Source organism: Colletotrichum gloeosporioides, assembly GCF_011800055.1.
Source record: "Colletotrichum gloeosporioides strain Lc1 chromosome Unknown consensus_11, whole genome shotgun sequence".
Classification (NCBI taxonomy): domain Eukaryota; kingdom Fungi; phylum Ascomycota; class Sordariomycetes; order Glomerellales; family Glomerellaceae; genus Colletotrichum; species Colletotrichum gloeosporioides.
The window spans coordinates 119,825-145,735 of record NW_025544656.1 but is presented as its reverse complement, the minus strand read 5'-3'; the positions used below and the strand labels follow the sequence as shown (position 1 = coordinate 145,735).

Sequence of the window (25,911 nt, the reverse complement as noted above, 5' to 3'; positions counted from 1 at the left end):
GTCTTCGTCGCAATCGAAACGGCAAACGAGTAGTTGCCCGTGGAACAAGGCCCCCTTTTGTGATTCAAGGAAACGAAACCTCGTCTGCCCCCGAATCGTCTCCAGCAGAGGACGACTCAGTGTCTCGCAAGGGAAGAAAAGAAAAAGATACCAAGAGTTAGAAAAAGATACACACACACATACCCAATGACTCTCGTTCATCAGTCAAGAGAAGAGAAATGATTCGTTCGATGCAAACTTTGTTTCTCTCCGGTTCCCTCTCCATGTTTCTTGTTTTGACCTTGGCCGTTCGCTTCACCGCCGCATCTTGCCGCGTAGTCCCTGGAAAGATCGGGCGACGGAGAAGCGAAGATGAGGGGATGTGAAGAAGAGGGGTGATTTGAATGGCAAGGTTTTGAGTTCTTGTCAGGACTAAGCAAGAGAGTTTTTTCCTTCTTCCTTTTAATCCTCCGAGTTTTATTCCTTGGCCCAATCGAACCAAGTCGTCGGAAAAGTCACCGCCTTTGGTGGTTGTATCTGCGTGGTTCGCCAGTTCGTGATTCTAACTTCTCGCACCCCCTTTTTCCCAGCCAAGATGTCATCTCGATCTGGCTCCATCTGAAGTTCTATAGCTTGATCTTTTATGATCTCCTTCGCTTCTGAGAGGTGGCAGAAAAAAAGACTGGAAGGGCAATTGCCTTTGAGTCTCCACGTGGATGCCGTATCCGATGTTTGTACGAATGCCGTATGTGGTTCATGAGATCATGTCTACCCAGGCCTCCTCCTCAGGCCCCCTGTTGGTTGTTCTCTCTGCCCACCCACACCCATCCCACACACACCCCTCTTTGTTGAATGACTCTCTCATGATGTTGACATCGTCGTCGGACATCATCGAACCCCCGCCAACCCCTCCCCCTCACGACCCCCTCGTCCCCCTTTTCCGCTCCGGCCAGACTTTTTCTGCTCTCGCCCGGCTAGTCAGTTGACGGCCGCCTCACGTTGTGATTCGTGTTCGCAGCCATGTCCCCTCTCTCCGATGTCGTCTCTCAAGCTTTCGAGGTGGTTCGAAAAGAAAAGCCTAAAAAAGATAAGAAGACTTCGTCCGTCGTCCATGCTCCAAGTGTTTGCCGTTGCCCCATTTCCCTTTTCTTTACGACAGCATTCGCTTTTTTCGTGTTGAGAAGACCACAAAATCTTCCTCACCTGACCCATTTCGACAGTAAACTCCTTTCCCCCAAGGGCATACTCCCCTTACGGGCCGTGTGACGTTCGTTTGTCACCCGTTTTTTCTAATTTGTATTATACCACTCAAAAGCTGTACATCCTTCGAGAGAGAACAGGAAGATGCGTCTGTCGGTAATCACTGTCGTTTCCCTGGCTACGAGCTCCCTTGCTCTCTCCCTCGGTAGCAGAGACGACGCAAATGCCTTGGCTGCCGAACACGGCCGCGGCCGTGGAGAAGGCTGCCGCGCTGGCGAGCGTCCAGGAGGCGGCGGCGGTGGTGGCACCAAGAGGGACAATGCGGACCCTCAGATCGACAACCACTTCCCGGGAGGTGGTTTCCCTGGAGGTGGTCATGGCGGTGGTAAGGGCCCCAAGGACTGCGACAAGCCCGAAAAACCGAAGCCGATGCCTCCGGGCCCGGACAAGCCTGGAGCAAGTGACGCGCCCATGCCAATGCCCATGCCTATGCCTATGCCGCCGGCCGGAGGAGGTGACAAGCCTAAGCCGATGCCCCCGGGTGGTGAAAACCCCCCGAAGACGCCGCCTGGACCTGACAAGCCCGGATCAAGCGACAAGCCCAAGCCAATGCCACCACCCGGCGAAAACCCCCCGAAGACGCCACCTGGACCAGACAAGCCCGGACCCGATAAGCCTGGATCAAGCGACAAACCTAAGCCGATGCCACCGCCGGGCGGACCTGATAAGCCGGGGCCTGACAAACCCGGAGCTAGTGACAAGCCAAAGCCGGCTCCTGGCCCAGGAGGCGGCGGCGGTGGAGGCGGAAAGGGAGGTGACGACTGCAAGGGCGGCCGTCTGAGAGATTGCAAGTCGTTCAAGTTCATGGCGAAGGGCTCTGTTTCCGGCTCCATTGGCCAGTTGGAAAGCGGACAGCTCAGAATCGGACTGGAGCCGGCGACTATGCACATGGAAAAGGGTGAGGTCAACGATGACAAGAAGAGAGGCTGCTGGTGGACTCGTAAGTAAAACTGGGTGTCTGTGATTTTGAAGAATCTGAAAACTGACTGTGTTGGTTTAGCTCCTACGGAGACTCTGCAGTGTGACGTTGGCCAGAAGCCCGACTCTGGGTTTTCGGTTGGCTGCGACGGGCAGATTACGTTCAAGAACCAGACTAAGTTCTTCCAGTGTGAGGCCGAGCAGCAGCAGTACAACGTCTATAAGAAGGCTGACCAGGGTGCCAACTGCGCTGAGGTCATGCTATTTGCAAGTGGTTGCCGTGAAGGAGGTGGCGGCGGAGGAGGTGGTGGAGGTGGCGGCGGTGGTGGAGGAGGAGAAGGAGGAGGAAAGGGCGGCGATAAGCCTGGAGAAGGCGGCGGCAAAGGCGGCGACAAACCTGGCGAAGGCGGCGGTAAGGGCGGCGACAAGCCGGGCGGAGGAAAGGGAAATCCTTCTCCCCCGAACAACGGCACGGGCATGCCAGGCATGCCGGGCAACGGGAACCCGCCTGAGATGCCGCCTGCGAAGCCTCCCAAGTCTAGGTTCAGGTTTTTGCAGCGTCTTTGAGGGTTCGCTTCCGGACGGGATCTGTGTTGGTCCCTTTTCGGGTGTTCGCAGGTTGCTTGCTGTGAAGGATTCGGGATGGCTTCGGGACTGGCTGCTGAAGCCTTGGACGGGTGCTGCCTTCGGTCATGGATGCAGGATATCTATGTGTCTTGTCTGGACTGTGCGAGGGTTTCCAGGTTGAGTAATGTAAGAGGCGTAAATGAAGCCTCAAGAAACGCAAGAGGCAACCACAAATTATTCAATATATAAGATTAGACATCGCAGTTCCACTTGTTTCGCATCGTTGCTTGATGATGCTTGGGCACTTTGGGGCATTGCAGGAAGAGGTAAGTGGGTGTGTCAACAAAGACAAGGAGCTGGTCTTCTTCGAGGTTGCTTGATCAGGTCGTCTAGCGGCTGTGTAGAAAGAACATGTTTGTCACGCCAAAGGAAGCAACGACGCAGAGCACCTTCCCAAGTCTGCCTGCCTTGAAGACCCACGCGAAGATAAACAAACGTTTTATTCACCAGGAGCTCGAGACTAGTAATCGCAAAACGTGTGACTCGCCAATATTCTTTTATGTCGAGGCAGCCTTTTCTGGAGCTTCCCACTCTCGACTCCCACAACCCAACTTACTACCTTCGTTTTTCTTTGTAACGACACTCCCGAGGACGTATCACGACCGCCATCGACAGTCCGCATTTGTTTCGACTCTCAATACACCACCTTGGCTAACCGGTTTGCGACACCCCTACAGGCAGCATCTGGTACTATTCTAGTCGCCTGGAGTTATTCTTCAACCAGCCGTACCCGTGGTCCCGACCAAGGCAGCCGAGGAAGTAACACAGAGTCTCGTTGAACGTGTCTCGTCACCAATCTCGACATCGCTCCGCCCCGCCGAGCCTCAAATGCAGCGCCGTGCCGACCAAGTCCGCAACCACCTGGCGATCCCGAACTCCCGCGCCGAAAACGCCATGCAAAACCGCGCTTCCGATATTCGGGAAACCATGGAGCTTCCTCGCCTAAAGCGTTCCTACGATCAGATGAGCGATTCGAGCCCCCAGCCCGTCTCCCCAGGTCCTGCCTTCCCGAGCGACCCCCTTGATCTGAACTTAGACAGCGCGTCTATGGCTTCTTACATGTCCCGGATGGAATACTCTCGTTAGTCTTACCTCAAATACTCGTTTGGAAATTTACTGACAATTAAAGCCAATGCGTCGCACTTCAGTCCCTCTGGTCGTCCGACGCAGAATCCGATGGTGGCCGCCCTCTCGTCAGGAAACATGCCCCGCATGCAACTTCGTATGAACACAACCTGGCGCCCAGAGTCACCGAGATTCTTTCTAACCTCTTCATGTAGACACCGATAGAAACAACCGAGCCAGCATTGTTCCATCTAGCAGTCCGCCGGGATCCCGTCAGTCAAGTAGCATGCCGTCGACACCTCGCCGCCCTTCTTCCCTCAGAAAGGTCGCATTCCCGACCTCTGATGGCATCTCGAACACTATGTCCAGCAACAGATCCAGCAGCACAATCACTCCGTCCCCGAGCCGATACGCTCCTGGCGCTATGATGAGCAGCAGCCCGATCCGAGAGACGAAGCTGGCAGATCCCTTCAAGCCCACCAAGGAGTCCGACGCTCAACTGCAGATGATGATGTTGCACCCCCAGCCCATTAGCGAGCATCAGAGCATGGTTAGTCGCCAGGTCGAGAAAGCGCGCGAGCTCGCAAAGGACAAGCACAAGGGCCCCTTCCAAGTCGGTCGCCACCTCTGCCTGATCGATCCTTACAATGGCGAGCCCGTTCAGATTGCCGTAATGAAAGCTGACGGTATGGGCAATGTCATCTACAAGGACAAGTTCGGAACGGACGTCTCCAAGATCTCGCCTTCAGGCAACGGAGAGCCGATGCCGGGTAAGAGAGGAGAGTTCCTTGGCTTCAAGGAAGACTTTGGAGCCTCACACCTTTTCGGCCCCGGATAGGGTACGGCCATGCCGAAGCAGGTGGAGGAAGACGTCAGCCCTTGGAGTAACAATGGAAAAGACGCATGGATGGGAGCTAAGACGGCTGATTACGAGGACATATTTGAAGGGGAGTTGTTCCAACCCCAGCCGTCTACCACCCGGTTGGGACCGACCCCGGCTTGGCTGAGGGAAGCAAACGAGATTCTGGGCATCGAGGAGGACGATCCCTTTTCGACTTTGTACGACGAACACCTGGGCATCCAATTTTGAGGTTTCGGCGGTCTTCCACTTTCTTCGAGCGAACCTTGGATGCGAATTTGGGCAGTTGATTGCTGGTTTGGACCTATAAGCTTGGTATAACCCCGACAGCATTTGTGCGTCATGTTGGCTTGTACTCGCGACTTGGACTCTGGCGATTTAATATGATGCCTTGGAGTTTTGGCAGAAAATCGGATTTGGGGACATTGCCAGTCTTCAGAGTTAATCAGGGTGTGTATGAGATGTATCAAAGTGTAGAAAAGATGATGTGTTTTACTACTCTCGGTCGGTTGATCTGGCTCATCTACGGCCGGCTGACCTTTTCAGCAACCTTTCAACGTCGGAAGTGATGTCAACCAATGGGAAACTCGTTCTGTTTCCTGCGGTTGAGCCGGACACGGGAGGGTCTGCGAAGAACTCCTCCACCATGAAGAGGTTGTCCCCAATCTGTACCGGCGCCGTGACTATTCCGCCCTGGGCTGCCGTAGAGTTATTGGGAACGGTGCCTAGGTGCTCAGCTGATTTCCACGACCCATCTTTAGACCGCAGCACGGTGATACCCTTGAGGTTCTCTGCGATGAGCAGGACCTTTCCGTCATATCTCGGCGGCAGGTATATCGCATCCGTGCTGTCCAGGCTGACCTCGGGCGTTCTCGGCACCAGCTCAGGCTTTCCCTTGTCGTCCTTCATATTGAACCGGTAAATCTGGCGGTCCTCGTTGTTGTTCGCCAAGAGGATATCCCCCGTCGCCGCGAGCCCGGAAAAGCCCATCTTGGTATGGTTGATCTGCTGCGGGAGGAACCAGGGGTCGACGGCGGACCCCTGGGGGTCGACTTTCATGATGGTTCCCGGGAACGAGCCGACGACGTACGTGTTCCCGCGGGGGTCGTGCTCGATGTCCTGGAAGCCGCCGTACTGGCCGTTCGTCACGGCGGTGATGTTCTTGTTCCAGAGGACCTGCTTCTTGGCGGGGTCGTACTTGATGATGAAGTTGTCGCCCGAGATGTCCTGGCCGGCGGTGTTGAAGGCGGCGGCGGCGTCGACGACCACGGAGACGAGCTTGGTGTGCGGGTCGACTTGGACGCCGCCGATATGGAGGGTTGGGTTGTGCGTGATGCCGTCGAAGGTGAGGATGTCCACCATCGAGTCCTTGTACGGGTCGTACACGGCTACGCTGGCGTTGAACAAGGACCTGGGACGGGGTTAGTGCGTGAGTTGTGTAAGAGGGGTCAGGCTCAAGTACCCAAAGTAGACGATACAGTTGTTAACGTCCCAGTCCGCATTTTCCGGGTATAGCTGGTACTGCTGGATTGTGAAGCTGCCTTTGGTGAACGGCGGGCAGGCCTTGGAAGGGTTCGGGGCCGCTTCTACAAGGACCAAGGAGGAAATCAAGGCTAGGAGGAGATATCCGCACGGGGGATGCTGAATGGAAAACATCGCAACGGAACAAGTAATCAACAGATCAAAAGAACGAAAACGGCAGAAAGAACTCGCTGGAGGCTCTCGACAGAAGGCTTCAGGATGGGGGTCGTCCGCCTATGTATATACCCCATTTGCAATGATGAGTTCAGCGTCTCACATTAAAGAAGGCACCAGGATTCAAGCTGACGTCCAGCCGGATGCCTGCACGACAAAAGCTGCCGTTCCTACGGTTCCCTCGGGGCCCATGTAATGTGCCTGAAAACAAAAAGCGGCAAGATCAACAATCCTCGAGGATTCCATGACCGTTAAGGTGGTGCTCGGGATGGGATTCCGAATGGACGGGGAAACCATGGCCATCGTAGGGAGACTACCTGGGCATGGTCCCCGGCCGATAGAACCGGCAGTTAAGAAAGGAGGTGTCCGGGCTCTGGAATGACAGGTTTGCGTGAGATGTTCCGTGTTCGTGGGGTATTGGATGAGAGACATGGTCGGCGCTTGGGGCAGGGGATTGCTTGTTGCGTGGGTTTGGGTGGACAGACTTGTCGGCGATGCTTTGTGTGTATTATTTATAGAGGATGAGAATCATCCTTCTCTGAAAGGAGAAGACATGCCGAAAGGAGGAAGAGCTCCAGAGGAGGAAAAATGTCGATATCATGTCAGCTTTTGTTAGTGGCTTGCCGAACCGTGTTTCTCTATTGCCAAGAGTGTAAGCGTCACCGTCTTCCCCTAACCCATCAAAAAAGACTCGAGGCTGCCAGGGAGAAGGACAGCAGCAGATTCTTCGAGGGATCTCGACAGACAGCAGAAGCCTGAAGGTTTGGCATACGGCAGGGATCTTGTGCCGGCGAAGGTTCAACGGCAGGTTCCAAGCCAATGGCACGACTGCCGAGTCGTCGTCGCAACGTGGAAACAGGGGCACAGTGGCCCGAAAGCGCTTACTTGCGCTGGTTTTCCACGGCTTGGCAGCAAATGACTTGCATGTCCATTGGTGTTTGACAGGGAGATGCGAAGCTGTGAATCTCTGTTTCGCGAAGCTGGAGGAGATGGATGAGTGGAGGGTGAGTGTGCTGTGCTGTGTTCCTCGCCGCTGCGAAATGGAACGTTGAAAAGAAGGGCCCCACTTGGCACTTCTGTTACTGTTAAGCTTTTGTTCATCTTCGCTAAACCGACCGAAAGAGGGAGGACGAGGGCGCTATCGGCGCTAAACGACCGGGCCGCGGGGTTAATTTACAGTGCTAAGTCTTCCTTCCATCCCTCACCCCAACTCGACCCTTCACATCAGCCCATCTCATCAACTTCGTCTATTTAATTCATCTATTAACCCTTTTCTCACCAGCATCGTCCTGTCTCAGCAGGAGATCGCCATCATACGCGAACCATCGTGATGACTCAAAACCCGGTCAGCGAGAAAAACTCTACTCACCAACAGTTTCTCCAATGCTGCTCCAATGACCTAGCCATCCTCCAGCATCCTTTTCTTCCGGTTGGCCGTCACGTTTGGCACTCAAACTCGCTCACTAATATCTCACCAAGACATTTGGTTCAGCCCTCCGAGGCCTGGTGCGTCAGATGAGGCATACATACTTTACGGATGCGAGAGCGTCGTACCGGCCCAAAAGTCCCCTGAGCCTTTCTGATCTAGACTCCGACTGCGGTCCACAACACCGAACGCGATGCGAATTGGCAGTGTTTCATTGCGAACCTTGGCTGCATGGCTGGTGCTCTTCCACCTCGGACTCTCGAACACCAACATAGCTCTCTCCCATTGCGGCACAGGCCGCGGCGCGCCTCGGTTGGCCTCTTGTCTTCACTAAAAAACGTGGGTATCGGACACATCAGTAAACAAACCGTCTTGGCGTTTACATCCTTTGCTACGCTCAACTACTACGCCTTCGGTTTGTTTGCCGGCTTTCGAGCATTGACTGATTCTGTAGCACATGCCCCATGGACATGGGAAAGCTGCCCAGGAAAGCTTACATTGCCGGTAGGAATCCTTCCGCACGCACCGGCAAACATCATTTGTCAATATACATCCATTCCCCTTATGCCACAGACCTCTGGCTATCCTGCCGTCCTGAATGGTCCATCGGCCAGGCACAGATTGGACGGCCCGTCCCACGCAAGATGTGGCGCACATATGAAGCGAAATGCCAGTCTAAATCCTCTACACGCCGAGGCAGAGAAACTGTTCGTCCTGTCCGTATCACGCAGTCCGATAACGCGCTACTGATGAACGATTTTGCTTCTTGTCTTATCTAGGCTTTACGAGTCCGATGCACAGCAGCATGAGCTTATGCGGGCTGACTGGCTGAAAAAGAATGATATGCAACGTCAATCTTAGCACCGCGCCATCGCACAGTTTGCGTCTTGGCCACTAGGGATGAAGTGTCTGATATCTTCATCCCAAGACATGGCGCTACACGATGCTACGTTGGCATTGCTCAAGCAAATAGCCCATTGCTTCAAATAATACATATTCCGTCTGGTCTTTCTCTTTTCTCGCCTCCCGTGCGGGCTACCACGCTGGGGTTTTTGGCTTGCCGTATTTACTGTCACCCTTGATTGTGTACACCTTGTCTTCCCTCCTAAAGTGCCGTGCATCGTGACGGTCCACACACCGTTTCGCAGACGACTCGAGATAACCGCACCAGAACCGCTTGGAAGCGCATCTACGTGAGAAATCCACAACGATGCGAGCAGAAGTACGAAACAGAATCGAGGAGCCAGGCACCTCGGACGACGAAACCGTCGTCGTCATCCAAGATGGCGTCGCCCTGAACGCTGCAGGTCACAGGGACCAGCTGTCGCGCCAGTACGGCCTTCTGGGACTTGCCAGCATGGCCCTCACCGTGGACAACGCCTGGGTAGCTTTGGGCTCGTCGATTTCGGTCTCTATTCGTGAGTCCACACTCAGTCCCGCAGGTTAAATGTCCGTAACGAACTGGGATTGGTCTAGTCAACGGTGGCCCACCCGGCATCATTTACGGCCTCCTTGTTGCCGTCTTCTACTACTCTTTAATCGGACTGAGTCTGTCGGAGGTCTGTACTCACCACTTCTATCCCTTGTTCTGAAGACATTGTGAGCTGCAACTGATGCAGCGTCAAGCTTGCCTCTTCGGTCCCGACCGCCGGCGGCGTCTACCACTGGGCTACCATCGCGGGAGGCCCTCGATGGGGACGAATACTAGGTTTCTTCACTGGGTGTACGTCGGTCTGCCGCATCGCGCATTACGTGAAGCGATACTAACTTACACACGTACCAGGGATTAACTTCTACGGCTGGATATTCGCCCTGGCATCGCTCATGCAGATCTCGAGCAACGTCGCCGTGAGCATGTACGCAGTCTACCACCTCGACACCTACGTCAGCCAGCCGTACCACGTCTTCATCGGGTACCTCCTCATCCTCTGGGGCTCCGCGTTCTTCATCGTCTTCGCCAACAAGTACGCGCCGCACACCCAGCACGTGGGCACCTTCTTCGTCATCGTCGGCGGCATTGTGACCATCATCATCCTGGCGACGATGCCGAAACGCCACGCGACCAACCACTTTGTGTGGTCCTCTTTCAACGAGAATAATGCCACCGGCTGGTCGGGCGGGGTCGCGTTTCTCCTGGGCGTCCTCAACGGCGCCTTTACGATCGGGACTCCTGACTCGGTTACGCATATGGCGGAGGAGATGGGCCATCCCAGGAAGGACCTGCCCAAAGCGATCATGTTGCAGATCACTCTGGGGTTCGTCTGTAAGTCTTCGAATCATCTTATTGAGAAACAGACGTTGGTTGACCTGTGTGACAGATGCCTTTTGTTTCGCCGTCGCCTTGTCGTACGCCATCACAGACATCACCGCTCTCCAGGGCGGCTTCAACACCTTCCCGTTAACCAACATCTACGTACAAGCCACGGCCGGGGATAACGGTGTGCGCAACCCGGGCGCAGCTTTCGGGCTTCTGTTCATTATGCTCATCTGCACCTTGACCTGCTGTGTGGGTCTGACGTTGACTGTAAGCAAAAGTGCCGGTTTACCTTTGGCTAGGGATTGACTAGGGGAAACAACCCCCCGTCTGAGTCGCGTCAACGACTAACCAACTCACAAAGGTTTCGAGGACCTACTGGGCACTGGCCAGAGACAATGCGGTGCCGCTGTCAGCTTTGTTTGGCCGAGTAAACGAACGGCTCAGCTGTCCCGTCTGGTCAACCCTGTTCGTGTGTAAGTCGGGTCGAAGTCTTGCAACGTCGCGGTGCTCATTTTGATTGACGTCCATCACAGGCGTGCTTGCTACCGGGATAGGCGCCATTCCGCTTGGCAGTTCGACGGCTTTCCTCGCCATAGCTGGGTCGTTTGTCGTTTTGACAACCATATCCTACGCCATTCCCTTCGCGGCAAACATGCTGTCAGGCCGCAAGTATTTCCCCAAGGGGCCGTTTCACCTAGGACGAGCGGGGTACGCGGTCAACGGCCTGGCCGTCCTGTTCATCGTGTTGTTTGATGTTCTCTTCTGCTTTCGTAAGTCTGCGTCTGCAATGTTTCCGTGTGTTTTCCCGGGCAATGAGGCTGACATACTGCGAACAGCCTTTGTGCTACCAGTGAGTGAAGCGTCTATGAACTGGAGCAGTGTGATTTTGGTAGGGACGGTGGCGATTACCGGACTGTGGTGGGCGGTGCACGCCGTCAAACATTACCCCGGCCCGAAGGTGATGGAGTTGTATATCGAGACCGACGGGATGGCGCTCGCTGCCACCGAGAAATCTTCGGCATCGGCGATGGCAACGGAGCTCAAGCAGAAAGAAGCAGAAAGCCTCCGGAGCTGAGGAATGATTGTACGGCCCACAACAGCCTTTGGATTGACTGAACAAGAGATGAACAAAAAGACGAAAGAGACCGTCCTCGTCCCTGCGAACTTTGTGCCACCCCAGAGACTGCTGACAGGAATTGTGGTCCGACATCTCAGCTGCATCCACGTCCACGTCCGGATCACGCAGCCGGAGTGGCGGGGGCGCGGATGGGCGGTGTTCGGGACAACCCGCCATTTGCATCGCGTACATCCCGCAAGCTGCGGATGACTAACTGGAATCAACTCCAGGAACCTGACGGCCCGCGTTGTCAGCTCGTTTTCGCTTTTTTGCGTGTACAGCTGCAAAAGCGTGCTAGCTTTGTGGCCGGTTTGCCGTTGACGCGGGGTCGAGGGCGCGATGTTCGAAAGCGGAATTCGGGGCACCACGGTCCGCCGTTGCAGCCCCATACGTTAAGGCGGATATTATGTCCAAGAAGGGCCGCTGGGTCTTTGATGTGACTTGTAATTCGGCTCACCACCTATTTCATTGGAAAGTTTGTTCATGACAATGAATTGAGTAGTCGGTGAAGAGCTGGTTGAGACTGTATTTCGCTGGTTCACAACAAATGAAGGTTGGATATTGGACAGATCGGTGGAAGCGAGAATGAGGATCTTGGTTCTGTCATCCCAGAGGATTTCCAATTGGAGAGCAGCCTCCCGCCCTGGATATGCAATGTAACGCAGAAACGGCGCACGCCTGTCATATCGGGCCACCCATCCCAAGACCAGAAGTGGTGTAAAGCAGGTGCCTTTTTCGCACCCGCCCCGGTGCTTTCGGATGCGTTCCCCTCGATTGCGGAGTGCCTAACTGCATCGTTCGAGATCAGGGTCCAGCCGTCCGCCGTGGCTTGACACAGGACGAGTCCTCGGGACGCCATTGATGGAATTTCGCAGTCACATGGCAAGAAGCTTTCGAGGGGAATGGAGGACGACGATCCGTCGAGGCTGATATTGCCGATCAGGATAGTTTGGGCGATGCACGTCGAGACTACAAAACGACGGCATCCCACCGGCGCATTCTAGAGTGCTTCTGAACAGTAGTTGGCAGGAACAACACCGACGCAGTATCCCATCATGAAGTCAGTCGTTGCCGGAGTGCTCTCTCTCGCGGCTGCCGCCTCGGCGCAGCAAGCTCTGTACGGCCAATGCGGTGGACAGGGCTGGACAGGACCGACGACCTGCGTGGCCGGCGCCGTCTGCCAGTATTCCAATGCCTGGTACTCGCAGTGCGTTCCCGGTAAGTCGTCGCAACATCGTTCTTGGTGAAGCACAAGAGCTGAACATACACAGGCACCGCCGCGCCGACGACGACCTCCCGGACCAGCACCCTCGCCACCTCCACCGTCCGCACCTCGAGCTCCTCCTCGGTCCGGACCTCCTCCACCGCTGCGCCGCCCGCGACCGGCACGGGCTTCGCCAAGGCCGTCGGCACCAAGTTCAACATCGACGGGGTGACCAAGTACTACGCCGGCACGAACTCGTACTGGATCTCCATGCTGAGCTCCTCGCAAAACGCCGACGTCGACCTCGTCATGGGCCATCTCAAGTCTTCGGGCCTCAAGATCCTGCGCATCTGGGGCTTCAACGACGTCAACTCGATCCCGTCCAACGACGTGTACTTCCAGTACCTCAGCGCGTCCGGGTCGACCATCAACACGGGCGCCAACGGCCTGCAGCGCCTCGACGCCGTCGTCGCGTCGGCGGAGAAGAACGGCATCAAGCTCATCATCAACTTCGTCAACAACTGGAACGACTACGGCGGCATCAACGCCTACGTCAACGCCTTCGGCGGCGACCACAACGGCTGGTACACCAACACGGCCGCGCAGACGCAGTACAAGAAGTACATCGAGGCCGTGGTGAGCCGGTTCAAGTCGAGCACCGCCATCCTCGCGTGGGAGCTCGCCAACGAGCCCCGCTGCCAGGGCTGCAGCACCAGCGTCATCTACAACTGGGCCAAGACGACGTCGCAGTACGTCAAGAGCCTCGACCCCAACCACATGGTGACGCTCGGCGACGAGGGCATGGGACTGCCCGGCGATACCTCGTACCCGTACCAGTACTCTGAGGGAACCGACTGGGTTGCTCTCTTGAACATTACCACGCTCGACTTTGCGACCTTCCACTTCTACCCCAACTCATGTAAGTTCCGGGGGAAGATTTCTCATTCGAAGGTTGATGGTAGCTGACATGAAGATAGGGGGGCTCGGGTACGACGCGGGTAGCAAGTGGGTGACCGACCACGCTGTTCAGTGCGTTGCGGCAAACAAGCCTTGCTTCTTTGAGGAGTGTAAGTGAATAATACTCTATGACACCCGTAGCCTCACTCGAGGCGGCGATCAAAGAAACACTTGCTGACACGGAGACTAAGACGGCACCCCCGAGCGGCACTGCGAGCTGGAGAGGCCGTGGCAGATCACGTCGGCGACGACGGCCGGCATGGCTGGCGATGCTTTCTGGCAACTCGGCGACACCATCAGCACCGGGCAGACGCACAACGACGGCAACACCATCTACTACGGCACCGACGAGTGGACCTGCTTGGTCACGAACCACGTCGCGGAAATTAGCTGAGCGGGACGATGATGTTGATGATGAGTGAGAGGCCCGGGAAGAGATGGGGGAGGGGGGGCAAAGCGGCTGGTAAAATCTCGCAAAACACCGTAAATAAGCTTCTTCTTCGTTGTATGTACCTATTTTGTGTTAATGGAGCTTTGTGTATGTTGACCGAAAAGCTGGAGAAAAGATCAGCAACCCCGGACATGGAAAAGTGACCACTGTAATTGCAACCGCAGCCAATCAGAGCCCAGGGGAATCGTCTGACGTGCCTCGGTGCCCCAGGAATCATAGAAGCGTCATCGGCGGCGGCCCCTGTAAAGCTGCTTATCGATAAGCTGTCGCCCGCGAAATAATCTCAAGCTTCCCCGGTCGTTCTCAGCGTTCCATTTGCTCTACACTTCCACTTCGCCAAAGCTGGTTCTCACCGACGACCAATTGACACAGCACGACGCAATGGGCGCATCATCGTCAAAAGCAGCACAAGGCGCAGCGCGCAAGTTCCCGACCCGCGCGCCCGGCGCCGTGCCGCCCACATCAGCGAGCAGGGCAGCTCCGGCTCCCCCTCCTCAGTCGCAGCCCAGCACACATGCAAAGGCACAGGCTGCGACGTCCAAGACAGATGGTAAGCTGTTCTTCCTGACCAAATGGCCCGAAAAGCTTCGCTGACACGCTGTTCTTTCAGATGTCCTCGCGGACTCAATCAACCCCGAAGTCAGCGAAGAGTTCTCCTCCCGCCTGCGCCAGATGGGTGTCGTGCAGCCCAACCCGACATATTCTGCCACTTCGACGGCGTCGCTGCCAGCTCACGCGGCTGCCATTTCAAATCCGGGGCCCTTGTTCCCTCCCACGTCACGAAACGCGACACTGGTTACTCTCGAGGCGAGGCGCGCCTTGCAACAGCGAGCTGAAGAGGAGTTTGAGAATATGGGCAGGAGCGGGAACGACGGCAGGACGTTGCTGGACCTCAATACCATCGTGCAGATGCATCTGATGCGCGAGAAGGGCCATTCGTCAGCTCAGATTGAGGAAAGGTTCAACCTGAAGAAGGGCATCGTGGAGAAACTGGGTCGTCCGGGCATCACGAGTCCCGCTTGAGAGAGACCGAAAAAGCTAATATAAAATGTGATTGTATTATATGTGTAAAAAAACAAGATGATACGCTAGACTCCTGATATCGATGTACTACGACCAACCAACCCAATAAAAAGACACTTTTCTCCCTTCTTAACCATGCAACGGTCTACCAGGCGCAGTGGCCTCCGTCAATGCGCAGGTCGCTGCCCGTCATGAAGGTGCTGGCATCGCTGAGCAGGAAGACGGCGGCGCCGCGGTACTCGCCCGGGCTGCTGAGCCTGCCCAGCATGTTGTGCTTGGGCCACTCCTCCTTGCGCTCCGGGTAGGTCTCGAAGAGCGCCTCGACCATGGCGGTCACGATGTAGCCGGGCGAGATGGTGTTGACGCGGATGTTGTGCACGCCCCATTCAGCCGCGAGGTTGCGTCCGAGTTGCAGAACTGCAGCCTTGGAGGCGTTGTATGCACTGCAAGCCGCGTGTTACGTCAGTCTTGTGTCACCACCAAAAGAACCTCTTCGCGAACCCTCATTGCTGTTGAGGGGAAGAGAGGGGTAGATGTGAGAACTTACGGGCAGATCAATCCCCTGTTGGCGACTGTGCCGCTCATGCTGGCGATCAGAACGATGCTGCCGGGGGTGTTGAGTCTGATCATCTGACGAGCAACGGCCTGCGCGGTCATGAAGCAGCCGGTGACGTTGACGCCCATCATCCTGTCGACATCCTCGGCCTTGTACTCGAGAGCGGGAGTCTCCTGCTGGATACCAGCGGCGGCGATGAGGCCATCGAGACGGCCGTGCTGGTCGGCGATGCCGGCGACAATCTCGTTGAGGGAGGCGACGTCGCGGACGTCGACCTGGTGGTAGGTGAGGGTGGTGGCGAGCTCCGTCTCGGCTCTGAGGGCGACCTTCTCAAAGTCGGGGTCGGGCTTGGGGAGACGGTCGATGGCGTGGACTGTGAAAGCGTGTGTTTTAGTGTCGTGTGCCTGAATGTGTAAGTTGGCTTTTAATGATTTTCTTACCAGTTGCGCCGGCCTCGAGGAGAGCCTCAGCTTGTGTGAGACCGAGACCTCTGGCACCACCGGAGACGACAATGACCTTGCCGTGGAGGCTGAACTCGGGGAGGACGCGGGTCATGGTGGGCGATGTGAGGGGGACGGCGGCCTTGGGAGTGGTGTTGAAGCTCCTGACCGGGTTCACGACCGGGTTCACGACGGTTTGGTTGAGGAGAGGCTCAGCGGCCAGAGGAGCGACGGGGAGAGGTTGGGTTGCGAGCCTGGAATGCGCCTTGTTGAGCTGGGCGCCGAGAGCGAACGGCCTCAGACGGGTTACGTACCGAGACATCTTGTCGAATTGACAGTTAAGATATGTGCAAGTCCAAGAAGGATGGAAGTTTGGCCTGGAAGTCAATGGCAAGTGGTGATCCGTTGGTGGTGGAAGCCGGTGGTTGTCTCTAGGAGGGCAGCCGGAGGAGATGGAGGAGCGACGTCGCACGGTCGAGGTATGTGGGTGTAAGTGTGTGTGTGTGAATGAGCTTGAGATGAAAGCGGCGGCGGCGTCTAAGACGGGAGGGCGGAAACTTTATCGACGAGGAGGAGGAGCGTTTGGTTGCTTGTGTGTGTGTTGTAAGAGTGATGAGTTGATGAGTGTGTAGAGTGACGAGCTGTTCCTCAAGTGCTGAGAGCGGTTCGTCTTCTCTCGTCTTTATACCTTTTGGAACGACTAATATCGTCAACTTTGGCATGCCGGGCTGGGTTTCCCGTTCCCCCGCACAGCCAATGCCCAAGACAGGTCTTCCCCCCTCACCCTTCACCCTGCCTTCACCCACGCCACGCCACGCCCATCCAGGATGGGATCCTTTCCTCCCGTCATGCCAATCCAATTCTCAGATCAGCATCCCCGAACCGAAGCTCAATGGCACGGCACCGAACCGCACGCGCGACAGTTGCACCAACAGAACATCTGCTAGCGCCGAAGCAGGCATTGGCATCGACAAGGTCTGGTCTCTTTGGGTTGATTGGTGCGCCCCAGGGGGGTTGTGTTGTTGTTGGTCACTAAGGTAGACAGACACATGTCCCTGGCTGGTCCGGATGCGGACTGGGCGACTGCGACAAGCCTCGTGTCGTCTGGCCGGACGTCCCGCCCTCACTTTCGCCTCAACCGTGTTTTCTTTTCTCTTGCCCTATTCTTTTCTTAGCATCGTCGGATGTCAAGTGAGCAGCAAAAAAGTGGAAGTGGCCCACCGTCGCGGCCGCGGGCTCGGTGCCGCCCCGTTGTTCTAGGTCCATGTGAACTGCATAGTATGTGTGTGTGTCTATCTGTCCGTCCCAACTGCGCGTCGCGGCCGCATGAGCTCTTGCAGGTCTCTCCCAGGTAGGGGGGAAGGCTAGAACATCCAAACCAGAGGGTCCGCCATTTTCCGAGACAGGTCATGCGGTGGTTGTCAGATATCAGATTCAAGATCCTCGCCCATGTTCCTGTAAGCTCTTTAGCTACGGTACTAGGCCAGCGCCCCGGGGGGGAGGGGAGGGGAGGGGAGGGGAGGATGGGAGGGGAAAGGAAGCGATGGCGAGACGGACGACGAGGGACGAGCTACCAAAAGAAGCTCAGAGACAGCAATTGGAGGCGCCCACCACCCACGAGCTTGGGATCCAAGCAATCAAGCAGGCACAAGCAGGCATCCTGGAAGCGGACACAGGACCCTGGGCCCCGCGGCGGAAACACACCGGCGGGATCCGTTGGTTCACGGTTCACACGAAACGGAGACATGATTCGTCGGAACGTCGGGAGACAGGGAACGTTCCGTACTGTCCAAGTAAAGCTCTCAAGGCTTGCCTCAACTGTCAAGGATGCGAATGGAACATTCTTCCATTACTAGGTACGGAGTATGCTAGAGCCAAATCTCATCTCACCCAGTATCCTTACTGCGTAAGTGGGCTGTGAAGGTGAATGATGGATACACGGTAAGGTACTGCTGGGTCTGCTGGGTCTGCTGGGTCCCGGCTGGAATCCCGGGTCAAACACTATTGGGATACTACATCGAGAGTAGCAGCACTGGGCTGCAGATATGGGTCCATCGTGAACCCTTTTTCTGTCTTCGTGACCACTGCGCAGGGAAGTTGGACCCTGCTGTCTGCCGCGAAATAGAAGTCCAGACTGTCACGTCGAGCAATGCAACTCCACGCCCCCCAGTCCAGGCCATCCGGGAGTGGATCCAGTCTGGGGGAATGCGGAGTGCAGCCAGGGACCCCCCGCCGGATTGCCCAAAAGGGGAATCCGAGGGCGAATCCCTTTCGGGGTGAAAGGGGCCCCCAATGTTTCCTTTCCTTTCCTTTGCCTTTGTGCCACCATCGTGATCTCCCTCTCTGGGAGTTGACCGTTGACGGCCACAAGTCCGTTCGGCCAGACGACCCAGAGACGAGCTCATCAAACATCCCCGACTCCTGCGCCACCAACAAACTCGGTCAGACCAGTCAAATTTTGATGCCATCGTGACGCATGACTCCGTTCGAACACGCAATGCAACAACCAAACACGAGCCGATGCAGAGCCAGAGCCTGACCCTCTCTCGTCTCTCCTCCCGACCCTCCCTTCGCTTCTGTTGGGCTCTCACCAATGTCAAAGCTTCTTCCATCTCCTTCTCCTGCCTCTGTCAGTGTCCCGGCTCTATCGCAAGCTCCATCTCCGGCTGCGGCTTCTGCTTCCGCCCGCCGCTCTCCATTCCCACTCCTCCTCTCACTCCTCCTCTCACTCCTCCTCTCACTCCTCCTTCTCCTCCTCCTCCCATTGCCACCGTCGCAGTCATTTCCTTTCCCATTCCCAGCCCGAGCGACCACTTGTCCTCGAGCCGCTGCACACCTGCATCGCCCTCCTTGGCGATCCACTGCTGGACCGCCCAGAACGATTTCAGATACGATATCCCGAGCACAAAGTCCTCAAACCCGATCGACAGCCCGGTCACGGCCATTTTCCTCCGGACAAACCTGCCCTTGGCGTCCGCTCCCGCGTTGGGTGCCGCCACCAACATGATCCACAGGAAGACCCCCGGAATCTTCTTCCAGGTCACCAGACTCACCCGTCTCATTGCCATGTACGCGTCTTCCAGCACCTCCTGATCGTCAAACTTTGAAATTTGGCGGACAGACCTCACCGCCCAACTGTAGATCAGCCCCGCGAGCCTGACTGTCTCAAGCACCCAGTCCGCCTCTGAGCTGGCTTCTGTGGGCCGCGAACGTGACGCTCCCAAATTTCCCAGCTTATCGTACAGCCACGATGCCGTGCTTCGGATCTTCGGGCTTCCTCCTGTCGCCAACCCTGCGGCCGCCGAGGTCACCGACATCGTGAGAAAACGCACGTCGTCGAGCACTCGCGCTGCTTCCACGCACAACCCAAGCGTCTCCGCAACACTCTCGAAGCTTGTCGGTGAAGCCAGCAGTGGGCTGTCGTACCCGTCCGGCCACGTCGTTGGAACTGGTATTTCTTCGTCCCGCACGGCGTCGTCCTCCTGCCAGTAGAGGTCGGTCTCGAAGCAGCATGCAATCTCATAATCGGTTCTGGTCATTGATCGTGAGTATTATTGCGGCGGCACCCTGACGATGCTGAGCGCGGCCTTACAGAATCATGATACTCTCGCCTACGATGTCTTTCAGCCCTCTCATTCCATTGCGCAGCTTGATCATGCGTTTGATGCCTCTCATGTGAGCAAACATGCTCTCATCAGCGCCCCAGAACCACTGCAGGGCAATTAGTCATGTCCTTTGGAGTCCATCCTTCTCTATCCGACATAAATGAGCAAGAGACCGTGTCTCTTGCAAACTTACCTCCATGACCACCAGATTCACAACGCTTCGTACCATCTCCACGGCGATTGCGTCAAACGGGCGCTCCATATACTCAGCGATGATTGACAAAACATGAGCTTTCAGGGCAAGTGATTCTGGATTCTTGGTGATCTCCAGCCCATATTCCAACGACTGAGTTGTCGACGACATGAGAATGCCAATATTCGGAAACAGCGGTGACTGAAGCATCCAAGGAAGAACCTCTGCTAGGAACACGGGAGGCTGGCTTTGCCCATCGATTGACACCATGTTCGGAGCGACGACTTGGATGTCTAATCAGTCCCATTAGCCAGGATGCGAGTCATTAGTGCAGCTCATCGACTAACAGAAATGAAGAAGCTCCGTGGTTCTGGGACCTTGAGGAAGCGGCATCCCATTGAGCGTTGTCACCTCGGTGAGAATGCCTCCGATGGACGTGGGACTGTTGTAGAAAAAGGCCATCGGGTCGCCGTTTCCGTCGAGGAAGAGGTTTGCCCGCGCCCGCGCCCGTGCTATGATGGCTTCATTCTCCTGTCGCTTTTCTTCAGATGATCTCCTAGAATCTGTCCAGGATGAACCCCCACGAGCTCCAGACTTCTTGCAGACTTCCTTCGCTTGCGTCTGCAGAGCCACAGGTCCCGGAGCTTTCAAGGGCGCAAACGTCTGATTCGCAAACGAGTCTTCGGGTCGTTTGCCGGACCCCACAGAGAAGGACGACAGCTCAAAGGTGAGGACCCGGTCCTCATAGGCGGGCTTCGGGATCGACTCGACCTGCGTGATGGTACACTCCACCGGAGGGAAGCGCCTCGAGCAGTTCACGCAGGGGGCATCTGGCCGTCGGATTATGCACTGCAACCCCTTGTTCTCAACACCGATTCAGACGGTAAGGTAGATGGGTGGATCGCACAGTCCGGGCCGAGCCGGATTGACTTCGAAAGGACGGCGATCACTCACCTTTTGCTTGCGTTTTTGACACTCGGTGCACGACTTTTGCACTCGCATCCGCCGCTTCGGCGGAGGTTTTGATGCTTCTGCCATGGTGACTGAGGAAACTTGACATGACGAGAGGTGAAACGTCGCATTCTGGTCGCACTGAGCAGCTGAAATCTAAGACGGCTGAAAGAACTTGCAAGGAGGTCGCCTGGCCACTAACACGCTGTTGATTCAGCCACGGCTGAGCGAAGATGAAGGGAGCGTCTGGATTAGAAGATATTGAGGCGCAAGGGAAGTGGTATTGCACTTAGGCGGATAGCTGCATGATACTGTTGCATGGGTGAGTGGATTGATGCATACCCAGTATGTACGCTGCGTCTTTGCTGCGGCCATCGCCAAAGGCGGCTGTTCTGGAATTCCCCTCACCCTGTTGTGTCTCCAACTCTCATACGAGCGACAGAAACCATCGGCGCTTGACTCGGGATGCGAATTAGATTCAACCTTCCTCCACTTTTCTTGATTATATGTAGCTTCAGATCTCCCAGCCATTTATTTGAAAATGTTCTACCTCTGTTGAGTTCCCACGTCCGTCGCATCGGCGGGCCGACAACAGCGGATGATGCGTTGCACCGCAATCGCCAACAACAGCCCTGCCGCAGTATCGACAGAAATAACCAGCCAACACAATAATTCGACTCCGACAGATTTCATTGGCCGAATTGAATGATTCGACATCGTTATACTGAATGAATCAGCCAGGGGCGCTAGATTCACAAGCCGTCGTCCTCCGCACCGTTTTCGATTGCCAACCGCGAGCAGTCTCCTCTCCTTCAAGTCGATTTTCTGTCTCGGTCAATGTTCGGCTCAGATTGAGCCAGGGGTTTCACTCAATGGCCATCCCAAAGGAAGGAAACCAAGAAGCCTCTGGCGTTATCTTGGGGTGGGGGCAAGCGTCTTGTCGCGGCTCGTCAATGCCATTCACAAATGTTGGCGCTAGACTTGGAGTAGGTCGCCACTGGATCGCAAACGAATGAGAGAGGAGCAGCATGAAGAGCACCAAGATCGTCGCGGCCAACCGCGAAAGGAAACCCGAGCCCAACAACACGCGACACTTTGCCATCACATGTCGTCGACCCCTCAATCGCCGATTAGTCGCCAGCTGATCAACGACAATGGATGAATGGATGACGACAGGAGGATTGCAACTACGATTTCATGAAGTGCGCCTCGGACATGGGACGTCGACGCCGCACGGAAGCGACCAACAGGCAAGCAGACGTCTCGGTGCTTGTTTGCCGGAACTGCGATGTAAGTAAGAAGGCGCGCAACCAACGGGAGGAATCCTGCAGCGCGCCGTAGCATGTAATCGAGGTTGCCGTCGAGCGACCGGAAGGATTGCGGCCCAGACTTGCTGAAGGCTTGGTATGAAGTCATACGTACCAGGCGATTGAAAGATTTTGCAAACTTTTCATCGAGAAGGCGAGGCTTCCGGCGGCTCGAACACTCGAAGCAGGGGACAATGTCCGGCTCCTGGTGCTTTAATCCCGCGGGTGTGACGAGTGCCGCGCCGCGCGCCGAGACCGTGTCCAGGGGGCCTACCGATTTTCTACCTCTCGTACGGCCGCTTACTGCGTCCTCAAAGTCGGAGGCCCCGCCGCCGAGCACGAGGTCCGCTTGGCGGTGCCGCTGATCATCACCCGACTGCCACCAACGTCGCCTTGGCGGCCGTCTTGGAGGCTGACCGGCCGTGAGAGACTGTCGACGTCTGGTTTTCGACGCGGCTGGCCAGCATCTGGTTTTGTTTGGCGGCTCTGGTCAATGTTCGCCGTAGTCACTCATCTGGTGCACTTAGCAGTAGAAAGCGTTAATGCTGGAGCAGCTGAAGACCCGACCCGGATGTGTTTGTTGACAGCTTGCAAGTGAACTTCTATGGCAATTGAACTGTACAATATCGAGAGTTCAAAACACCGAATGCTGGACGACGTCATCTCAGCTTTGAAGTGCAGGAAATGCAGCAACGCGTAGAATATGCCGGGTGCAACTTCACTTACCGTCTCTCCGAATGGGCGAAAGACCCACCACATTTCCCTTCCTGGTGGTCAACCAGCACGAGATGTTACACGGTGTTACCGCCGTCGAGGTCGCCCATGTGCAGGAGGCAACGCCTTGCTCCACTAAACACTCCTTGGCTTGGACAGAACACCCGCACATATTCGACCAAGCGGTGGTCAGATGGCCCAGTATGCAGCCTCGACTTGACCGCCGACTCCCAGACTCCAGTCTTGGACGTTCCACTCATCCATCTTCGTTGAACGCAGAGATTGGTGCCCGGCCGTGTATGCCATCATGAACCAAGAAAGACCCCTCAATCTTGGAGCACCGGGGGCCCACATGCAACGTCTTGTCGATACCATGAGGAGGGTAATGCCCATGGGGTTGGATGTCTATAAACACCTTTCATCCCTCCTCTTCTCCATACTCCCCTCTTTTCTGCTCCTCCATGATCATTGTTGATCCCCGAGACTCGGCCCACCAAACAGACTTGCGTCTCTGCAATATTGCTTGGTACACAGTCCTCTGATCTGTCGCAATGCCTCCCTCCAAGGTAGACACGGAGTCTCCTCCGGCGGAGGACCTCCATACCGGCACTCGCACGTCGGGGAGCGATGGCCCTCCAGACAAGGCCGCGCGAACCTCCACCGCCGCTCTCCTCCGGAACCCCTTGGTGGGGTTGAGTCACGACGAGCTCATCAAAGATGTCGACACATTCACCGACAAGTACGGCTTAACCGAATACAAGGAAGAATTCCGAAAGGGCGCTCTGGTTGCCCAGGCCAGCAATCGGCCTGACGGCTTCGAGACTATCACGGCTCTCAACGAGGAAGAGAAGGCAATGCTCCGGAGAGAGGTCAACCACCGCTGGGATCAGCCATTCATGCTGTACTTCCTCTGCTCCCTGTGCGCCGGGTCGGCCATTGTGCAGGGGATGGACCAGACGGCAGTAAACGGAGCCCAAGAGTTCTATTACACGACATTCGACATTACAGACCCATTGATGCAGGGGCTGATCAACGGCGGTATGCTTCCACCCAAACCGTGCCGAGTAGTACATGTTCTGACAATCCACGTAGCCCCATACCTTTGCAGTGCTCTCTTCGGGTGTTGGACGAGTCCTTATCTCAACAAATGGACTGGCCGGCGCGGAACTATTTTCATCTCATGCTTCTTTTCCGTCGTGACGGGATTCTGGATGGCTGCCGCCGACACGTGAGGTCCCTCTCCAAATCATAAATATTGGCTGTGACTGACACACGTGATAGATGGTACAATCTCTTCATCGCTCGCCTCGGCCTTGGTCTTGCCGTTGGCGCAAAAAGCAGCACAACCCCTGTGTACAGCGCTGAAAGTACACCGAAAACTATTCGCGGGGCGTTGACCATGATGTGGCAGATGTGGACAGGTACAGATATCACCGCAATCTCGAAAAGTATGTTTGACTAACACGTCGAAGCTTTCGGAATTGCCCTGGGATTGATCGTCTCAGTCGCGTTCCGACATACCGACTTCCTCGGAGAAGATACCCAGTGGCGCTGGATGCTTGGAAGCACATCTCTTCCCCCATTGCTTGTAATGTGCCAGGTAATTGACCTCTCTCTATATAAATTCACCCTTTCTGACTCACTATCAACAGGTCTACTTCTGCCCCGAGAGCCCGCGCTGGTACATGGAGAAGGGCAAGTACGACAAGGCCTTCAGGTCGGTACGCCGGTTGCGCAAGCACGTCATCCAGGCAACCCGAGACATGTACTATGCGCACAAGCTCCTCGAAGTTGAGACCCAGGCCCGTAGCGGCCGCACCTGGAAGGAGTTCTTCACCGTCCGGAGAAACAGACGCGCTGCGACCTTTTCCTACTTTGTCATGTTTATGCAACAGGTATGTGATGGATCGGCACTGCCAAAGTCCTCATGCTAACGAATGATGTGACAGTTCTGTGGAATCAATGTTGTGTCAGTACTTTCCCACCCTTTCTGAGAATACAGAGCCGGGCCTCAGAAGCCGGCCGGACCGATGATGAGATCCACTCGACATCCGTGGCGGGGCCGGAACCGGAGCTTTCGCCCGAGAACCCTTCGGCAGCCCGTTCCGCCAAACTTCGCCAGTGACGGCAGCGTATTTGGCTGCGCTCATGGCTCGACTATATGAAATAAAAGATCATACAGCTAACACATCCACAGCATGTACTACAGCACGGCCATCTTCCAGGATGGAGGCTTCACCAGGTCTGAGGCGTTGCTCACCAGCATGGGCATGGGCCTCATCAACTGGCTCTTCGCCCTTCCAGCATTCTATACCATCGACACATTCGGAAGAAGAAACGTAAGTTCATTCCTAGCGCTGGCAGACATATTACTAACGTTCACGCAGCTCCTGCTGGTCACCTTCCCCTTAATGTCCCTCTCCCTCATCTTCACCGGCTTCAGCTTCTACATCCCCGAAGGAACCGCGAAGCTCGCCTGCATCGCCACCGGAATCTACATCTTCGCCGCCGTGTACTCCCCCGGAGCCGGGCCGGTCCCGTTCACGTACTGCGCCGAGGCCTTCCCGCTGCACATCCGCGACATCGGCATGAGCAGCGCCACGGCCGTGACCTGGGGCTTCAACTTCATCATCAGCTTCTCCTGGCCGTCCATGTCCAAGGCCTTCACCCCGACGGGCGCGTTCCTGTGGTACGCCTGCTGGAACCTCTTTGGTTTTGTCGTGGCGTACTTCTTCCTCCCCGAGACGAAGAACCTGACGCTGGAGGAGCTCGACAGCGTCTTCTCGGTGCGCAACAGGGACCATGCAAAGTACTACACTTCCAAGATGCCTTGGTACGTGAACAAGTACTTGTTACGACGTGATGTGTCTCCTTTCCCCGCGCTTTACGAGGTTGATGATCATCACGAGCACCATGACGTGCAACCGAAGGCCACTGTTCAGCACAGCGAGAGTGGCTTGATCTCGGGAACCAACGGCGAGAAGTGAAAGATCTTCATTTGATGTTGTAAAACTATTTGTCTACCGCAATATGTAATGCTAGCTTTCAAGGGAGGTCCGGATCTCGTGTTTGAATACCGCAATAGAACCAGCACTAGGTTGGCTGGTTGCTCTTTCCGGGACTTTCTGCCTTCTTTTCACTGCAGCAATCTTGTGATAAACAGACCATGATCGAATGATAGTCAAGGAAGAATTACACCCTATGCACACTTCATATGACTGGTCATCTTCTACGCCTGTTCTTTTCCTTCACCCAATCGATCTGGCCATTTTTGTTCCCCTCGTCTACGCAGTGAGTGAGATCAATT

At 55.8% G+C, this 25,911-nt stretch overlaps 10 protein-coding genes across 10 annotated transcripts; 7 read left to right on the top strand and 3 right to left on the bottom strand.

Annotated features, from left to right (window-relative positions):
- Nucleotides 1-1,323: 1,323 nt before the first annotated feature.
- Nucleotides 1,324-2,724, top strand: GCG54_00013712 (uncharacterized protein; the record flags this gene model as incomplete). The annotated part of the gene is made up of 2 exons (XM_045413561.1): nt 1,324-2,179; nt 2,240-2,724. 2 exons carry the CDS (start codon nt 1,324-1,326, stop codon nt 2,722-2,724), a joined length of 1,341 nt encoding a protein of 446 aa, XP_045269632.1.
- A 786-nt stretch (nt 2,725-3,510) lies between these two features.
- GCG54_00013711 (uncharacterized protein) lies at nt 3,511-4,687 on the top strand (the record flags this gene model as incomplete). The annotated part of the gene is made up of 3 exons (XM_045413560.1): nt 3,511-3,865; nt 3,914-4,006; nt 4,065-4,687. Coding segments are annotated over 3 exons (1,071 nt in total), but the record flags the coding sequence as incomplete, so codon positions are not given.
- Nucleotides 4,688-4,696: 9 nt separating this feature from the next.
- On the top strand, nt 4,697-4,939 carry GCG54_00013710 (uncharacterized protein; the record flags this gene model as incomplete). The annotated part of the gene is made up of 1 exon (XM_045413559.1): nt 4,697-4,939. One exon carries the CDS (start codon nt 4,697-4,699, stop codon nt 4,937-4,939), a length of 243 nt encoding a protein of 80 aa, XP_045269630.1.
- Nucleotides 4,940-5,227: 288 nt separating this feature from the next.
- Nucleotides 5,228-6,364, bottom strand: GCG54_00013709 (uncharacterized protein; the record flags this gene model as incomplete). Its single annotated transcript, XM_045413558.1, has 2 exons — nt 5,228-6,119; nt 6,171-6,364. 2 exons carry the CDS (start codon nt 6,362-6,364, stop codon nt 5,228-5,230), a joined length of 1,086 nt encoding a protein of 361 aa, XP_045269629.1.
- A 2,675-nt stretch (nt 6,365-9,039) lies between these two features.
- GCG54_00013708 (Choline transport protein) lies at nt 9,040-11,161 on the top strand (the record flags this gene model as incomplete). The annotated part of the gene is made up of 8 exons (XM_045413557.1): nt 9,040-9,247; nt 9,306-9,388; nt 9,456-9,552; nt 9,613-10,092; nt 10,148-10,353; nt 10,448-10,559; nt 10,620-10,856; nt 10,923-11,161. 8 exons carry the CDS (start codon nt 9,040-9,042, stop codon nt 11,159-11,161), a joined length of 1,662 nt encoding a protein of 553 aa, XP_045269628.1.
- A 1,097-nt stretch (nt 11,162-12,258) lies between these two features.
- GCG54_00013707 (putative mannan endo-1 4-beta-mannosidase F) lies at nt 12,259-13,758 on the top strand (the record flags this gene model as incomplete). The annotated part of the gene is made up of 4 exons (XM_045413556.1): nt 12,259-12,421; nt 12,475-13,326; nt 13,385-13,474; nt 13,556-13,758. 4 exons carry the CDS (start codon nt 12,259-12,261, stop codon nt 13,756-13,758), a joined length of 1,308 nt encoding a protein of 435 aa, XP_045269627.1.
- A 438-nt stretch (nt 13,759-14,196) lies between these two features.
- On the top strand, nt 14,197-14,838 carry GCG54_00013706 (uncharacterized protein; the record flags this gene model as incomplete). The annotated part of the gene is made up of 2 exons (XM_045413555.1): nt 14,197-14,365; nt 14,426-14,838. 2 exons carry the CDS (start codon nt 14,197-14,199, stop codon nt 14,836-14,838), a joined length of 582 nt encoding a protein of 193 aa, XP_045269626.1.
- A 145-nt stretch (nt 14,839-14,983) lies between these two features.
- On the bottom strand, nt 14,984-16,156 carry GCG54_00013705 (D-arabinitol 2-dehydrogenase; the record flags this gene model as incomplete). The annotated part of the gene is made up of 3 exons (XM_045413554.1): nt 14,984-15,281; nt 15,386-15,767; nt 15,835-16,156. The coding sequence occupies 3 exons, from the start codon at nt 16,154-16,156 to the stop codon at nt 14,984-14,986; spliced, it is 1,002 nt and encodes a 333-aa protein (XP_045269625.1).
- Nucleotides 16,157-18,272: 2,116 nt separating this feature from the next.
- Nucleotides 18,273-20,670, bottom strand: GCG54_00013704 (uncharacterized protein; the record flags this gene model as incomplete). The annotated part of the gene is made up of 6 exons (XM_045413553.1): nt 18,273-18,461; nt 18,606-19,365; nt 19,427-19,545; nt 19,633-19,925; nt 19,980-20,403; nt 20,587-20,670. Coding segments are annotated over 6 exons (1,869 nt in total), but the record flags the coding sequence as incomplete, so codon positions are not given.
- A 2,485-nt stretch (nt 20,671-23,155) lies between these two features.
- On the top strand, nt 23,156-25,591 carry GCG54_00013703 (Arabinose-proton symporter; the record flags this gene model as incomplete). Its single annotated transcript, XM_045413552.1, has 8 exons — nt 23,156-23,642; nt 23,697-23,832; nt 23,886-24,025; nt 24,077-24,204; nt 24,257-24,499; nt 24,554-24,573; nt 24,802-24,943; nt 24,992-25,591. The coding sequence occupies 8 exons, from the start codon at nt 23,156-23,158 to the stop codon at nt 25,589-25,591; spliced, it is 1,896 nt and encodes a 631-aa protein (XP_045269623.1).
- Between the last annotated feature and the right edge of the window lie 320 nt (nt 25,592-25,911).